Source organism: Muscardinus avellanarius (assembly GCF_963383645.1).
Source record: "Muscardinus avellanarius genome assembly, chromosome: X".
Classification (NCBI taxonomy): Eukaryota; Metazoa; Chordata; class Mammalia; order Rodentia; family Gliridae; genus Muscardinus; species Muscardinus avellanarius.
This window is the reverse complement of record NC_137792.1, coordinates 2555518-2573535: the sequence shown is the minus strand read 5'-3', so window position 1 is coordinate 2573535 and position 18018 is coordinate 2555518. Positions and strand designations below refer to the sequence as shown.

The 18018-nt window shown below is 46.2% G+C and overlaps 1 protein-coding gene across 1 annotated transcript in view; it reads left to right on the top strand.

Annotated features, from left to right (window-relative positions):
* Positions 1 to 1010: 1010 nt before the first annotated feature.
* Positions 1011 to 18018, top strand: part of ANOS1 (anosmin 1) — a gene marked incomplete at both ends in the record, with an annotated part of 134353 nt that continues 117345 nt past the window's right edge. Inside the window, 3 exons of the mRNA XM_080719542.1 lie at positions 1011 to 1167; positions 2027 to 2096; positions 10698 to 10776. Coding sequence (XP_080575668.1) covers positions 1011 to 1167; positions 2027 to 2096; positions 10698 to 10776 — 306 coding nt within the window. The remainder of the gene's footprint in view (positions 1168 to 2026; positions 2097 to 10697; positions 10777 to 18018) is intronic.

Genomic DNA, 18018 nt, shown 5'->3' with positions numbered 1-18018 from the left:
CTCCAAGCTACACCCCCAGCCCTATGTTTTATTATTATTTTGAAACAGGGTCTCACTGAGTTGCAGAGGGCCTCACTAAGTAGTAGCTGAGGGTGATCCCATCTCAGCAAATTTTAATTTGTTTTAATAGGACATGGTTTGCAAACTATAGTTTACAGCTACTTTGTAGCTCTGGTATATAATTCAAATACATATATTTCAATATAAATATATTTCAAATATGTATGTATATTTAAAAAAAAAAGAAGTAAAGGCCGGTGTGGTGGCACATAACTTGTAGTCCCAGCATTCAGGAGGCTCAGACAGGAGAATTATAGTTCACAGACAGCCTCAGCTACTTAGCGAGGCCCTGTGCAACTCAGTGAGACCCTGTTTCAAAGTAAAGAATAAAAAATAGGGCTGGTGTAGCTAGGAAGTAGAATGCCACTGGATTTCATCCCCAATGCCCCCCCAAATAAATAAATAAATAATATAAACAATATAAAAAGAGGAAGCTGGGTGTGGTGGAACACGCCAGTAATCTCAGCACTTGGGAGGCTGAGACAGGAGGATCGCAGGTTGGAAACCAGCCCCAGCAAGTAGGGACTCTCTCAGCAACCTAGTGAAACCCTATTTCAAAATAAAAATAAAGCCAGGCGTGGTGGCCCATGCTTATAATCCCAGCATTTGGGAGGCTGAGACAGGAGGATCGCGGTTCACCGACAGCCTTAGCTACTTAGTGAGGTCCTTTGCAACTCAGTGAGACCCTGTTTCAAAATAAAGAATTAAAACTAGGGCAGGGGGTGTAGCTCGGAGGCCGAATACCCCTGGATTCCCTCACCAGACCGCATATAAATAAATAAATAAACTAAAATAGGGCTGGAGGTGTAGCTCGGAGATAGAATGCTCTAAGGTACCAGTATAATCCCTAGTACCACTCACACATACAAACAATAAGAATAATAAAGAAATAAAGGAAGAGATTTCTGTTTTGAGCAATCATGTAAAATTGCAGGCAGAGTTCTCTTTGCATGTCTGTCTGTGATGCCTGGGCGCCCGGTTCTGGATTTCTCCGACTGCCCCTGCTGGCGGTGGCGCAGCTGTCCTGTGCGGTGTACAGCCTTCAGCAGCAGCCTTGGCTTCTGTCTCTTCAACGCCAGCAGCCCTCCTGCCCCGGCCATGGCAAAAGTAACGTGTGCAGATGTTAAAATGTGTGTCCTGGAATGGTATTTGACGTCCGAGCTCCACCCCGGCCCTACTTTTTATTGGTGGTCCTGGGGGTGGAACCCAGGGGCTTTCTACCTCCGGGCTATACTCCCAGACCTATTTTTATATTTTATTTGGAAACAGGGTCTCACTGAGTTGCTGAGAGCCTCACTAAGTGGCTGAGGCTGGCTTCGAACCAGCGGGATCCTCCTGTCTCAGCCTCCCAAGCGCGGGGATTACAAGCGTGCGCCACCACGCCCGGCTTATTCTGTATTTTGAAACAGTGTCTCACTGAGTTGCAGAGGGCCTCACCAAGTAGCACCATTTCTGTCTTGAGAGATAGTATATGAGAGATAGTAGCATCATTTCTATTTTGAAACCACAGCTGACCTCCCACATGCTGGGTGCTTATAAACTCGCCTCTAGCACATTTTTGGGGGGCTGAAAATTTATTTATTTAGTTAATGTTTTTTTGTTGTTGTTGTTACTGAGGGTGGAACCTACCTCCGGGCTACACTCCCAGATCTATTTTATATTGTATTTGGAAACAGGGCCTCACTAAGTTGCTGAGAGCCTCACTAAGTAGCTGAGGCTGGCCTCGAACCTGTGTGATCCTCCTGTCTCGGCCTCCCAAGCTCTGGGATTACAAGCGTGCACCACCACGCCCGGCTTCCCTCCCTCCCTCCCTCCCTCCCTCCCTCCCTCCCTTCCTTCCTTCCTCTTTCTTTCTCGCACATTGCAAGGCCTCTCCTTGAGATTCCTGATCTTCTTTCTCGCCTCACACCTTGTTCATCGTTTTCTTCTCACGTGGTCCCTCAGTAAAGCCTGGTGTCGCCTGCAGTTTCTGACACCGTGGCCCGGGAGCGTGATGAATGGGCCGCTGTATCCGAAGTCGGCGTGGAATGGCGACGGTGAGGCGCTCCGTTTCAGTTTGATGAATTATTCTGCGCTGCCCTCCGCGCGTAGCAGGTGAATTAGCGTAATGCAAAAGCATAGCTCACAAGAAAACAACGTGACCGCCATCTCGCACTTAGGAAAGTCAATTAGAAAGGGGAAAAAAAAATCCCACAGTCCTTGCAATTTATTTTTCATGCCTAGATTTTCTGCTCTCCAAAGGAAACCCAATTAAACCGGTCCCAAGCTTTCCAGCCTACCGCTGTCTACGAAGGCGGTGGCCTTGCTTAGCCATTCCAATAGGCACTTCTGGGATTTACAAACAATATTAGAAATGCGTTACTAAAATATTCAGTAGAAATGTTTATTTGGAAAAGCTGGGCATGGTGGCGCACGCTTGTCATCCCCGCGCTTGGGAGGCAGAGACAGGAGGATCGCGCAGGTTCGAGCCAGCCGTGCACACTGGCTTAGGAGACCCTGTTTCCAAATAAAAAAAATGTAAAAATAGGTCTGTGAGTGTGGCCTGGAGGTAGAAGGGCTTCCAGGAATCCTAGTACCACCACCAAAAAAAAAAAAAAAAAAAAAAAAAAAAATCAGAGCCAGGCGTGGTGGCACACTCTTAGAATCCCAGTACTTAGGAGGAGGATGAGACAGGAGGATCACAGATCTGTGGCTAGCTTCAATGACTTAGTGAGGCCCTTTGCAACTTAGTGAGACCCTGTTTCAAAATAAAGAATTAAAAATAAGGCTTGGGGTGTAGCTCAGAGGTAGAATGTCCCTGGCTTAATTTCCAGCACCACACACACACAAAAAAAGAAACCAAAAATGCTCATGGAAGCTGTATACTCCGTTGCATGTCTGTAATCCCAGTACTTGGGAGGCTGATAAAGGAGGATCGTAGGTTCAAGGCTAGCCTCATCATTTTATTTTTTATTTTTTTTTTAATTAATTTATTTTTTAAATTGGTGCATTGTAGTCATATATCAATCACATTGGAGTACAAGACTTGAGAGGATATACAAGCACACATCATCCAATTAGCCCTCCTCCAGCCCCCGTCCCATTCCCTCCCCCTCCCTCCATCCCACACTTCTTTGGTGATTTACTTTGATACATTTGTTTATGTACCTCCTGCGTTTTAAAGAGGCTCCGTCCTCCAGTATTACATACCCTCTGATTGATCACATTAGTTGCTTCACTATAGGGCCCTTTCTATAGCTCAACCTCTTCCTGTTGCCCTTTTCCTCCTAGTTATTGCTGATTAAGAGAAGCGTCTGATTTATATTTTCTGCGATATTTCTCTGTGCATGCTGCGTTGCAAGTACCAATCCCACTCTTGATGGTCCCAGTAGTGGCCTGGCTACTCAGTGGACTGATCCAGACCTCGCTGGCTCACGCAGCGGCCTTGCCTCATGGGAGGACCCAGTTCTGGTCTCGCTGGCCCCTGAACCGGTCAAACCCCTAAGCTGGCTTTGGTCCCGACCTTGGAGGCCGCAGGAGTGAACTTGCCTCACGCCAGGCTCCGATGCTGGCCATTGGCCCCTGCACCGGTCTAACCCCTTGGCAGGATTCCAATCCCGGCCTCGAGGGCCCCAACACTGGTAATGCCTCACGGCAGGCTCCGATGCCGGCCTCACTGGCCCCAGCACCGGCCTAACCCCTTGAAAGGCACTTATCCTGGCCTCGGAGGCCCCAGTACCGGCCTTGCCTCACGGCAGGCTCCGATGCCGGCCTCGCTGGCCCCAGCACCGGCCTAACCCCTCGGCAGGCTCTTATCCTGGCCTCGGAGGCCCCAGTACCGGCCTTGCCTCACGGCAGGCTCCGATGCCGGCCTCGCTGGCCCCAGCAGCGGCCTAACCCCTCGGCAGGCTCCGATCCCGGCCTCGGAGGCCCCAGCACTGGTCATGCCTCAAGGCAGGCTCCGATGCCGGCCTCGCTGGCCCCAGCACCGGCCTAACCCCTCAGCAGGCTCTTATCCTGGCCTCGGAGGCCCCAGTACCGGCCTTGCCTCACGGCAGGCTCCGATGCCGGCCTCACTGGCCCCAGCAGCGGCCTAACCCCTCGGCAGGCTCCGATCCCGGCCTCAGAGGCCCCAGTACCGACCTTGCCTCAAGGCAGGCTCCGATGCCGGCCTCGCTGGCCCCAGCACCGGCCTAGCCCCTCGGCATGCTCCGATCCCGGCCTCGGAGGCCCCAGCACTGGTCATGCCTCACGGCAGGCTCCGCTGCCGGCCTCGTTGGCCCCAGCACCGGCCTAACCCCTCGGCAAGCTCTTATCCTGGCCTCGGATAGCCTCATCATTTTAGTAGGACTCTGTTTCAAAATAAAAAATAAAAAGGGCTGGGGGCATAGCTTAGAGATAGAATGTTCCTGGGTTCAGTCCCCAGTGGAATAAAAAAAGAAGAGAATACATTTGTAAACAGTGTTTTCCATTTTTAGGGTGTCATGTGCATTTTTATGTATTTTTTATTTTAATTTTGGTGGTACTGGGGATGGAACCCAGGGGCTTTTCTACCTCTGGGGCATACTCCCAGACCTATTTTATACTTTATTTGGAAACAGGGTCTCACTAAGTTGCTGAGAGCCTCACTCAGTAGCTGAGTGGAGTATGAACCCAGGGACATTCTATTTCCTAGCCTTATATTATTATTATTATTATTATTATTATTATTATTATTATTATTTTGAAACAGCGCCTTGCTAAGTTCCTGAGAGCTTCTCTAAGTAGCTGAGGCTGCCCTCGAACTGTGATCCTCCTGTCTCAGCCTACAAGGAATGCGATTACAGGCCTGTTCCACCATGCCCAGCTGGCCAGAACCATTTTTAAAAGTTTTACTTGAAAGTTCGACGTGGTGGTCACGCCTGTGATCCCAGCCCTTGGGAGGCTGACGCAGGAGGATCTCAGATTCGTGGCCAGCCCCAGCAATTTAGTGAGGCCCTCTGAAACTTAATGAGCCCTTGTTTCAAAATAAAAATAAAAAACAACATAGGGTTAGAGGTGTAGCTCAGAAATACAATGCCCTGGGTTCCATCCTCAGTACCCTCTCTCTCCCACTTACGCAGAATGGTTCCGGCCATAATAGTTATTGATTCCAATTCATATTATCTGGAAATTGATTATCTCTGGCTGATCATCATGCTTGTGGCTAATTAGCTTGATAATTTAAGATTAATCCTTAACTCTTGCTGGCCGACACTTCAAAACCAGGCTGTAATGCATGTCATGGGGACAGTCTGTTAGGTAGAAAAGATCGCAGCTGTCACGCACTGCAGATGTTAGACATCTTTTTTGAAAAGTAATAAGAGGATTGGATAGCGTCTTTAAGCAAAGTGTCCTTTGTTCTTTTAGCTTGGTGTCACCCACAGCCATAAATAACATTGCCTGCAGTTGTTTTGACGGGGGTGGTCAGACACCCAGAGATCAGTTAATGGTTTGACCAAGAGGCTTGTCTTTATCAGTCCCTGGAGTCCTCTGAAATATCTGTACAAGGTGGATCGTGGGCTTGGGAGTCTGCTTGGTCAAGTTGGAAAGATAGTGAAGAAATATCTCTCTTCTCCTCCTCTCTCCTTCCTTTTCCTTTTCTTCTTCTTCTTCCTCCTCTTCTTCCTCCTCCTTCTTCTCTTCTTCTTCCTCCTCCCTCCTCTTCCTCCCCTTCTTCCTCTTCCTTTTCTTCCTCCTCCTCCTTCTCCTCCTCCTCCTTCTTCTTCCTCATTCTCCTCCTCCTTTTCCTCCTCTTCCTTCTCCTCCTCTTTTTCCTCCTCTCTCCTCCTCCTCCTCCTCCTCCTCCTCCTCCTCCTCCTCCTCCTCCTCCTCCTTCTTCTTCTTCTTCTTCTTCTTCTTCTTCCTTCTTCCTTCTTCCTTCTTCCTTCTCCTCCTCCTCCTTTTCTTCTTCTTCTTCTTCTTCTTCTTCTTCTTCTTCTTCTTCTTCTTCTTCTTCTTCTTCTTCCTTCTTCTCCTCCTCCTTCTTCCTCATTCTCCTCCTCCTCTTCCTTTTCCTTCTCCTCCTCCTCTTTTTCCTCCCTCTCCTCTTCTCTCCTTTCCTCTCCTTCCTCTTCCTCCTCCCTCCTCCTCCTCCTCCTCTTCCTCCTCCTCCTCCTCCTCTTCTTCTTCTTCTTCTTCTTCTTCTTCTTCTTCTTCTTCTTCTTCTTCTTCTTCTTCTTCTTCTTCTTCTTCTTCTCTCTCTCTCTGTCTCTGTCTCTCATTCTCTCTCCCTCCCTTCCTCCCTCTCTCTTCCTCTGTTGCCCTTTCTTGTACTAGGGATTGAACTCAGGGGCAGTCCACCTCTAAGCTACACCCTCCAGTCCGACTTTATTTTTTGTTTTGAGACAAGGCCTTGCTAAGTTGCAGTGGGTCTCCTTGCTGAGTTGCTGAGGCTGTCCTCAAATATGCGGCCCTCCTGTCTCTGCTCCCTACTCCTGGGAGGACAGGTGTGTACCACCATGCCTGTCTTCCACATGGAGTTTAGACTAGGTCTCTGCGCATGCCAGGGAATCTTCTTCCATCATTCACCGGAGCTGGAAAATTGCCAGAAGGGAAAGAATCCTGTCAACCCAGCACACATCCAACCAAACAGATGCATCGAGGTGGAAATGGTCAGAGATACCAAGGAAACCACAGCAAGACGGCGGGCAGGCGGAAGCAGGCTCTCGCAGAGGACAGCCACCCAGTTTGCGATGCTCTGTTTTGGCAATCCTAGGAAACTAACAGTCATATATTAAATTTTGAGTTTTACAGAATATTAAGAATAGTCTTCAAGCCAGGTGCAGCGATGCGCTCCTGTCATGCCGGGTGCTTGGGTGGCTGGGACAAGAGGATCACAGGCTTGGGCCAGCTTCAGAAATTCAGCAAGACCCTCAGAAACTTACCGAGACTCTGTTTAAACGAAAATAGGACTGAGGGTGAAGCCCAGAGGTAGAATGCCCCTGAATTCAATCCCCAGTACCAAAAAAAAAAAAAAAAAAAAAGAGTATTCTATGGTACTGAATTTTTGTGTTTCCCCAAAAGCAGTGTTGAATTATACATTTAATTCAGTGCAAACTTGTATCACACAACTGTATAGATTCTATATGAGAATGGTGACTTTGGAAAAACTTGAGACAACCTTATGGTGTAAAGGTTGAAAAAACAGCTCTCTCTCTCTATTATTATATCACGACTTACTGAAGCCTGCTGGGATTCCGGATCGTCTCCACGATTGGGCAAATGGTGAGCCGTGATTAATCACCTGCCTCAGAGTGCTCCAGCTGTCTCCGAGACCCTCTTGGACATGATGATGATGATTATTCACTCCTTATGCACAAAGCGTCCGCATGTGTGGACGTTGCGTTTTCCAGGGAGAGGAAATGTCAATGTGGCAGTGACAGGCGGTCCTCATCAGCTCCTCTGAGATGCTCTTACAGAAACAATTTTTCCTTTTATTTAGGAAAAGGAAAAGAAGAAATTAATTTTTTTTCCTTCTCATGATGGATGAGTAACCCGGAATGTGAAAGCAAGTCTTTTGCCTCCAAGGGACGTGTGCTTCTCATTAGAACCGTCTTTTTGTTTAAGACTCCCCAGGACCCAGTTTCCTCAACTACCAAGGGAGGGTGTGGACCTGGAATCTCTATGAACGAACTATTGTATTTCTCAGAGGCTTGGATTAGCCGTGTTGCTAACGGCTTTTGCATGTTACTCCAAGGGGGACAGGGACCCACCACGTGACTTTAGACAATGTTGGGCATGGCGATTAAAGTCTTAATGTTATCATTGGACACCATGATTCCTTTTCCAATCTCATTCTTCAATTTCCTTTCCTGCTTAGATACCAGTGGCCATTTGTTCAAAAATTCCTCATTCCCTATTCCTTTTCAAAATATGACTTGTTTGTGCTCTTGCTTTCAGTCCTGCCTTTGAGTATCAGAGACTGTCATAGCATGGTAAAACCTCCAAAACCATGTGCCAAAATAAACCTTGCCTCTTTTTAAAAAATATTTGTATGGGTGTATTATAATTATGCATCATAGTGAGAGATTCAGAGTGACGTATTCATACACGTGTAACCTTTCCTCTTTTTAACTTTATTGTCCCAGGTATTTTATTACCATCACGGAAAGCTAACAGATACACTTTTCATTCATTAACTTGTTACTGATTTTTTTTTTTTTTTGAGACTTTTTTTGTCTATGCATGGACAGGATGGACTCAGCGATGGATTTTTCTCTTCTGGACTCAGTCTTTCTCTTTGCCATTGCAAATGTTTGGTGGGGGCTATTAAAAGGATCTACTTCACTACAGAATAATATGTTAGCAGGCAGACAACCTAAAAGTTAATCGTGCTGAATCGCTCCCCTTTGCTCTGAAGCGGGTTTGAGATTTTGCAATAAGTTTGGGGGTGGAAAAGTCAATGAGGCAGGGTTCTTTCTGTATTTTAGAGTGTTATCTTATAATTAGATATAGAAAGACCCCTTGAAGAGTTCATAAGTGGGTGTTTGGGGCTGATTTGAGTCATGAGGGTTGTAATCTCAGCAGTGTATTGTATTATGAGACAATTATATCTATCTATCTATCTATCTATCTATCTATGTGTGTATATATATATTATGGTACCAGGGATGGAACCCAGGGGCCTTCTACCTACGGGCTACACTCCCAGACCTATTTTATATTTTTATTTGAAAACAGGGTCTAGGATGTGAGGGTGATCTGGCTGCGACATCTGTCACCCCACTGATCTCCAGGGTGGATTCGGCTGATCTGGCTGGCTAGGCGGGTGTCCCCTTCCTCCCTCACCGCTCCGTGTGAGTCCCTCCCGAAGCTGCGCGCTCGGTCGAAGAGGACGACCTTCCCCAAATAGAGGAGGACCAGGACCGGTCTTCGGTCAAGGGTATACGAGTAGCTGCGCTCCCCTGCTAGAACCTCCAAACAAGCTCTCAAGGGCCATTTGTAGGAGAACATAGGGTAGTCAAGCTTCCAAGACTCCAGACACTTCCAAATGAGGCGCTGCACGTGGCAGTCTGCCTTTCTTTAAAAAAATAGGGTCTATTAAAGCAGCTGAGGCTGGCTTCGAACCTGTGCAATCCTCCTGTCTCCACCTCCCAAGCTTGGGGATTACAAGCTGCACCGCCACGCCTGCCCCCCAGGTATTACTTTTGAAAGCACAGGTTTAAAACAACGCTGTTAACAAATTGGAACAACAATGTGTTCTTTGGCAGATATCCACAAAAGACCCTAATTCTCCTAGCTTCAAAAATAAGCGTGTTATGCAGACATAAAGTTATACTGTGCTCTAAATGTCTTTGGTTGATTCAGAAGGAGCCTGGGATTTGAAAGGAGAGAGGGGTTGTTGGTTCCAGCACTCGCCAGCTATCCATCTGCTGGATGGTCCACCCGGGATGAGCCATTCTTGTATGCATCCAGTGTACCCGGTCATCACTGGGCCGACTCCCTGACTTTTGTCAAGAATTACGCCGCCCGCCAGGTGCAGTGACACAAGCCTGCCATCCCAGTACTTGGGGGGCTGAGACAGGAAGATTGCAAGTTTGAAACCAGCCTTGTGCCGGGCGTGGTGTGGCACACCCTTATCATCCCCACGCTTGGGAGGCAGAGACAGGAGGATCGCGCAGGTTCGATGCCAGCCTCGCTGGCTTAAGAGACCCTGTTCCCAAATAAAAATATTAAAACATGGGTGTCTGGGAATGTAGCCCAGAGGTAGAAAGAAGGTTTCCAGGAACCCCAGTACCACCAATAAATAAATAAACATAAAAAATAAAACCAGCCTTGGCAATGTAGCAAGGCTCTCAGCAACTTAGCGAGATCCTGTTTCCAAATGAAAAAAAAAAAATTAAAAACAGGGAAGGCTTTCATATGTTGGGTAATTTGTAAAATGTGTCGCAGGGTTGTGGAGTTGGAGCCAAGGGCACCAGCCCTGGCTAGCACCCTCAGGGTTAGCTGCTGATGGGTACAGCAAAGGAGGCAGCCTGGGGAAGAAACAATGCTGGGCCACCATGTAGCCATAGGAGCAGGGCCACCCTGCAAACTCAGAGTCTGTCTGTCTGTCTGTCTGTCTCTCTCTTTTTGGTGGTACTGGGGTTCCTGGGAGCCTGTCTACCTCCGGGCTACACTCCCAGACCTATTTTATATTTTTATTAGGAAACAGGGTCTCCTAAGCCAGGGAGGCTGGCTCCGAACCCGCGCGATCCCCCTGTCTCCGCCTCCCAAGCGCGGGGATGACAAGCGTGCGCCACCACGCCCGGCTTCTTTCTCTTCCTATAAAGTCTTACATCTCATCAGGAGGCTCCACCTTTCTGCCTCTGTGTAAGTCATATTCGAGGGCCACAGGGCACACTCCAGAGCCCAGAGAATCTTGGGAGTGGAGATGATGCTGGCAAGGCTCGGAAAACAGTCCTCTCTTGGCGCACAACCAACCCAATACCCCTGCGTCCGTCTAGACTTAGCATTTTATTCCAGAAGAATTTGCCTTGTTCACAGCGACGCAGACACAGCAGGTGGAAAGATGGTCCCGGGTTGAGGGGAACCCAGACACAATTTACGGAGAATGCTAAAGGCTTGAGAGCTCTGTCTGGGCGTGCCGGCTCGGCCATCTGCAATCACCTGCACCCTCTCTCATCTCTGCCGTGAAGGCGAGGCTGGAAGGAGAATATCTGTACAGCCGAGCTTTTCCGGTTGCCCTCGGACAATGCTTCTGCTGTTCAGCTGACGGTGGGCGTGCCATGTCTCGTGGTTTCTTATTCTGTGAGACGAGTCATTAACTAAATTTTAGCCATTACATTTCATGCTCCCTCGAAACCGGCTTTCAGTTGGACTTACTGCAGCGCAAGCCATTTATTTCAACTCAAAAATCATCCAGGGTTTTACGTGAGTTGGAAGAGAGGCTACAACTGGCCATGGAAATATATATAGATTTGACCCAATATAAGAAGATGGAGATTCTGTAAAGGAGCAGATAAGGTGACCACACAGAGGGAATGGGAGGGGAAGAGGGAAACTCTCTAAAGCACATCATATACTTAAACAAACATATCAAAGGCAATCACTGAGCCAAGCATGGGAAGGAGGGAGGAGAGGGAATGGGGCACTGATTGGGTCAGGGCTAATTGGGTGATGTGTGCATATATGTCTCCACCATCTTGTACCCCATTAAGACGTGTGACTACCATGCACCAATATAAAATTAACAAAAAACATAATATAAAACACGAAGTGTAAGACAGTGATATATACGTTAATGAGTCAAATGTAAATATTATGCATTAAACTATGAATCTTTTTTTTTTTTTTTTTGGTGGTGGTACTGGGGTTCCTGGAAACCCTTCTACCTCCGGGCTACACTCCCAGACCTATTTTGTATTTTTTCTACTTGGAAACGGGGTCTCCTAAGCCAGTGCGGCTGGCTCCGAACCTGCGCGATCCTCCTGTCTCCGCCTCCCAAGCACGGGGACCCAGATACCTATTTTTTATATTTTTATTTGGAAACAGGGTCTCTTAAGCCAGTGAAGCTGGCTTCGAACCTGCTCGATCCTCCTGTCTCCGCCAACCAAGCGCGGGGATGACAAGCGTGCGCCACCACGCCCAGCGTTATTTAATTTTTAATATTTAGAGTTTGAAGCTGGGTCTTCTTGTTGAATGGCTCAGGGTCTTGGCAATTCTCCTGTCTCAGCCTCCCAAGTCCTGGGATTACTAGGTGTGCGCCACCGTGCCTGGCAGAACCAAGTTTTTGACACGTGAACTTTGGGGGCACGCATTCGAATCTGAAAAAACACAAAACTTGCTTTAGAAGTTACTTTACTGGGATTATAACGATGTCAGGAATGAACGAATAATTAGCCTACCCTCTCATAGAAGATTCAGATGGCAAAACTTGCTTGAGATGGCTTAGGAGAGGCCGGTATTTGAGGCTGTAGAATAGGATTCATTATTCCAGGAAGGACAGTATATTGTAAAAAGTGTATGCCCCACATACACAAGTCTTCTCCTACATATAGAATCGGTTGCAATATTTTCTCAAAATTCCTGATCAAAATGTCATGTTTTTCCATATGTCATAATGTAGACTGCCTGTTCTATAATTATTCTCTAATGACTAATTGACTGCATTTATAAAAGGTAATTAGTATGGTTATTTCTTAGATTATATTATTATACATTATATTATTATATATTATTATATATTATAATATATAATATATTATAATATAGTATATTATTATATATTATGAACATAATACATATTATATTATTTATTATATTATTATATATTATATATTATTATATATTATACATTAACTTCTATTTGACCCTAATTGCAATTTTTTGTTCGATTTCTGGTGTTATCCTGCTGAATCTCCTAGACTTTACCCTCTAGGAAACAAAATAATGAGAGCCTGCTTCCTCAAAACTGAATTCACAGGAGAGGAAAAATGGGGTCTGTTTAATCAATTTTTTATTCTATCTAGCGCCTCATAAATTAGTGATTCAAGTTTTGTTTTGTACTGGGGGATTAAACTTGGACGCATTCTATCTCCCAGTCCTTTTAATTTTTTATTTTGAAACAGGGTCTTGCTAAATTTCTGAGTGTTTCTTTGCCCAGTTGTTGAGGCTGGCCTTGAACATGGGACCCTACTGTCTTAGCCTCCCAAGTACTGGGATTACAAGTGTGTGCCACCATGCCCTACTAGAGATTAAAGTTCAAAATTCCTCTGCATGACCCCCTACTCTCTTCACACATTTTTTCCAACCAACAATATTTATTATGATCTCTGTCTCTGTGATAGGTCCCTTCCCGGATGCAAGAGTCATTGATCAGCAAAAGATATGTCTTCAAGCTGGGTATAGTGGTGCGTGCCTGTCATCCTAGTACTTGGGAGGCTGAGACAGGAGGATTTCAGGTCAGAGGCTGGCCTGGGCAACTTAGACCCTCAGCAACTCAGCAAGACGTGGCTTCGAAATTAAAATAAAAAATTAAAGCCAGGGGTGGTGGGCACGCTTGTCATCCCCGTGCTTGGGAGGTGGAGACAGGAGGATCGTGCAGGTTTGAAGCCAGCCTCCCTGGCTTAAGAGGCCCTGTTTCCAAATTTAAAAAAATAGCATAAAATAGGTCTGGGAGTGTAGCTTGTAGGTAGAAGGGCTTCCAGGAACCCCAGTACCACCAAAACAATAAAAATAAAAAATAAATAAAATAAATAAATTAAAAAAAATTAAAAAGGGCTGTTATTGTAGCTTAGAGGTAGAATGCCCTTGGGTTCAATCCACACACACTTTTAACATGATAATGAAAATTCTCACAATGGAGAATCATAGCTAATTGTAGTTTCCTGGCATTGGTTGTGAAGTTAAGGTCTCTTGTGGGTTTTGGGGATGGAGTGTTTCAAATGTTCTCCCCTCTCATTGGATAATAGCTTATTGTTGTGTTTTCTGAAGCAGGCTGGGTGTTGGTTGTCCCACGCGAACGTGCCCTTACATTCGAGGGCGCGTGTGTGATCTTTTCTGATTCTCCGTCAAATGATCGTCTCTAGATATCCAGTTTTAATCTGTAACCTTTATCCTTCCCTTGTGGGTTGTCTCTGAGCGAACAAGGAAGTTGTTGTCTTTACGGGAAGCTTCTGAAGAACTGTTTTGCTTTAAGGCAAAATCAAAAGGCTAGAACTACAGAGACTCTGACAGCGCCGTTGACATTTTGACTGGGTGCAATGGATTGAACTTACATAAACTCTTTGAAAGCCGGCTTGCCTAGCATTCTCGTTTGATCTGGTTAAACCAATAATATTCAGGATGTAATCCTTCTATCATTCTGAAAGCACCATCTTCTGATCCTACCTGGAGGTGTGTGATGATCCAGGGGCAAGCCTCTTTCGAGAGCCTAATGCACTGGGGCGCTCCATCTCTGCTGGCCCTCGGCCAGAACAAGACCTCGTGGCAAATGCTGTATTTTCTGTTTGCTCGTCAAGGGGGCTGAGCTGGCTATTGTAATCTGACGAAGAGCTTTCCCCTGGGGTGTGGATTCCTAATGTGCCGGGGACTTTCATTTTCCTTTTATTCCTCTGCTCAAAGAGCATTACAGGTGTGCAGGCGTGTACATCTCAGTGGATGGGCACACCTGGTCTAAACAAAATGGCCAGCGACTAGGGTGGGGTTGGGGGCTTGCCAACTTCCTTGAGGCCATTCAGGAACGTTCTTAGATGTTCTCTGTAGTGATAAACTGTCTGCTGTCTGCTAATGGATTAAGGCAAAAGCACAGAACATTTGCAAACCTTTGGGTCGTATGTGTGTGTACACGGGGTTATGAGTAAAACAGAGCCAGGTGTGTTGGCGTGTACCCGTCTTCCCGGTACTTGGGAGGCTGAGACAGGAGAGTTGCAGGTTCAGCTTAATGCGGCCCTCTGCAATTTAGCGAGACCCTGTTTCAGAATAAAAAAAAAAAATAGAGCTGGGAGTGGAGTTTGGAGATAGGATGATCCTGGGTTCAGTTATCAGTATATAAAAAAAAATAGAGAGGGAGGGGGAGAGAGAGAAAGAAAAAGAAGGAAAAGGAGGAAGACAAGGAGGAGGAGGAGAGGAAGAAGGAGGGGGAGGAGGAGGAGGAGGAGGAGGAGGAGGAGGAGGAGAAGGAGGAGGAGGAGGAGGAAAAAAGGAGGAGGAGTAAGAGGAGAAGAAGAAAAGAAGGAGGAGGAGAAGAGGAAGAGGAGGAGGAGGAGAAGAGGAGGAGGAAGAGGAGGAGGAGAAGGAGGAGGAGGAGAAAAAGAAAATGAAGAAGGAGGAGAGAAGAAAGAAGAAGGGAAATTTATATCTTAATTGGAAGTAGAGATACATTTGGGAGGAAAACTATATATGCACGTGTGTTTGTGTGTGTGTGTGTGTGTGTGTGTGTGTGTGTGTGTGTGTGAGATCTCTACACACAGGTGTGTGGCAGGTGGGCATTTAGAAAAAAATCATAGAAAAATCTCCATGAGTCAAGTCAAAAGACAAATGATATACCGCAGGATTTTTTTTTTGTAACTGACAAATGGTGATGAAACCCAATTGTTACTGACAGGTACTAAAATTGAAAACACCATGGTAAGCCATCCAGAATAGAGATGGTAAAATGTCCAGACCATTTACCTTAGAAATGGGCTGAGACAGGAGGACCCAGGTTCGAGGCCAGCCTCAGCTACTTAGTGAGGCCCTCCGCAACTCAGTGAGACCCTGTTTCAAAATAAAAAGTAAAAATTGGGCTGGGAGTGTAGCTCAGAGGTAGAATGCCCCTGGGTTCCATCCCCAGCACCGAAAAAAGAAAAAAAAAATAAAAGAAAGAGAGAGAGAAAGAAAGAAAGAAAGAAAGAAAGAAAGAAAGAAAGAAAGAAATGGGCTGATAAAAAATAAATACTAGACCCCACCCACTCCTCATACTGGCAAATGTTGAGAGACCAAGTTTACCCGGGGAGAAAACTAATTACAATCCTACTTTTTAGTATTTGCAGTAATGAATACTTCTGAAACTCACTAGTAAGATTGCCGCGGCTTAGTCTAGAGTGCGTTTATCCATTAGAGCTGGAAGATAGGAAATTTAGAATCACTCCCCCAGCTTTTAAGATCAGATATCACGAACAGTAACAACGGACGCACTCTGATGCTAACACAGGACGCACTCTGATGCTAACAGGACTGTCTATCCTGAGGTCTCGCTCCATGGCGAGCTTTTGGCTAAATACTGAGCCTGGATTATCTTTTAAGTCACCCTAGGCATCCTATTATAAACTGGCCTCACTCAGACAACAAAACAAAACAAAATAAAACACAGCATAATCATCTGTCACGGTTGCTTGCTCTGGCCCCACATGGCTGCCTTCCTTTCTTCCTTCCTTCCTTTTTTCTTTCTTCCTTCCTTCCTTTTTCCCTTCCTTCCTTCTTTCCTTTTTTCTTTCTTCTCTTTTTTCCTTCTTCCTTCCTTCCTTTTCCCCTTCCTATTTCACTTCCTTCCTTTTTACATCATTCCTTCCTTCCTTTTTCCTTCTTTGCCTCCTTTCTTCCTTTTTCCTTCCTTTTTCTTCTTTTCTTTTTCCTTTCTTCCTTCCTTTTTCCTTCCTTCCTTCCCTCCCTCCTTCCTCCCTCCCTCTCCCTCTCCTTCCTTCCTTCCTTCCTTCCTTCCTTCCTTCTTCCTTCCATCCTCCTTCTTCCTTTCTTCCTTCTTTTTTTCCTTTCTTTCTTCCTCCCTCCCTCATTCCCTTCCTCCCTCCCTCTCCCTCCTTCCTTCCTTCCTTCCTTCCTTCCTCCTTCTTCCTTCCTTCCTTCTTTTTTCTTCCTTCCTTTTTTCCTTCCTTCCTTCCTCTTTCCTCCCTCCCTCCATCCTTTCTTCCTCCCTCCCTCTCTCCCTCCCTCCCTCCCCCTTCCTCTCCTTCTCTTTTCTTTCCTTTTTCTCCTCCCTCCATCTCTCCCTCCCCTGCTCCCATCTCTTTCTCTGTCCTCCTTCCACACTGGGGATTGAAGCCCGGGCCACTCTCCCCTGAGCTGCACCCGCAGCCCTGACCTTGTGACCCTCCCGCCCCGGGGAGCTTTTAGCGTGCCACCTTGTCACCGAGCCAGCGGCTGCTTCTCTAAAAGCCCAGTCAGCACCAGTGCACCCCTCTCTCCCCCTGGCTGCTAACATCATTTTCCATTTGCCCGGCTCTGGCCTCTGCTCAGTGTCATCTCTGATGGGAGGGAGCCCTGTGGTCCCAGCTTTGGTCTTTGCACGTCAGACGGATCCGGAGAGGGCGACAGGGCTCCTGTGAGCATGTGGTCCTCCCCAGAGGCTGGGGACGAGATGGGCTCAGATCTTAGAAATCGCATCCCTAGGAATTACTGGGAGTTATGGCTGCAAAAAAAGTTCGGATTATGTGCTGGAGGGGCTTCACAGCTACATCATTAATGAGAGCCTCTGATACTTGATCTCTGTAATTTTCATGGAAAGAGTGGAATTTCTTTCTTTCTTTCTTTCTTTCTTTCTTTCTTTCTTTCTTTCTTTTTTTTTTTTTGGTACTGGGGATGGAACCCAGGGGCTTTCTACCTCTGGGCTACACTCCCAGACCTATTTTTATATTTTATTATATTTTATTAGAAACAGGGTCTCACTAAGTTGCTGAGAGCCTCACTAAGTAGCTGAGGCTGGCTTCGAACCTGTGCAATCCTCCTTCTCAGCCTCCCAGTCCTGGGATTACAAGCATGCGTCACTACGCCTGGCAAAGAATAGAATTTCCTTCCTTCCTTCCTTCCTTCCTTCCTTCCTTCCTTCCTTCCTTCCTTCCTTCCTTCCTTTTACCTCCGGGTTATACTTCCAGACCTATTTTATATTTATTTGGAAACAGGGTCTCTTAAGCCAGAAGAGGCTGGCTTCGAACCTGCGCGATCCTCCTGTCTCCGCCTCCCAAGTCCTGGGAATACAAGTGTGTGCCACCACGCCCGGCAGAGAGTAGAATTTCTAATGCTAGACAGTTCACGTTTATTTAGGGATATTGGGAATCCTGTACTGAATGTATATTACTGGGAAAGGTTAGGAGACAAATAGAAAGTGACGACAAGCGATGATAGACCTCTTTTGGGGCTGATGACAGTTTTTCATATTATATTATTAATAATAATAATTTAGCCAGGTGTAGTGGTGCACGCTTGTCATCCCAGCATTGGGGAGGCTGAGACAGGAGGATCTGAGTTTTCAGACAGCCTCAGCTACTTAGTGAGGTCCTTTGCAACTCAGTGAGACCCTGTTTCAAAATAAAGAATAAAAAATAGGGCTGGGGGTGTCTCTCAGAAGTGGGATGCCTCTGGGTTCCATCCCTGGTGCCGCAAAAAGTAAAAAAAATAGTTTTAACAATAATAATTATAATAATACGATAATGCTTGTATAGCTTAGTTAATTTACTAAGAACTATTGAATCAAGTTTAAATGAACAGGTTTTATGGTTTGAGGATTATATCCCAATAAATGTG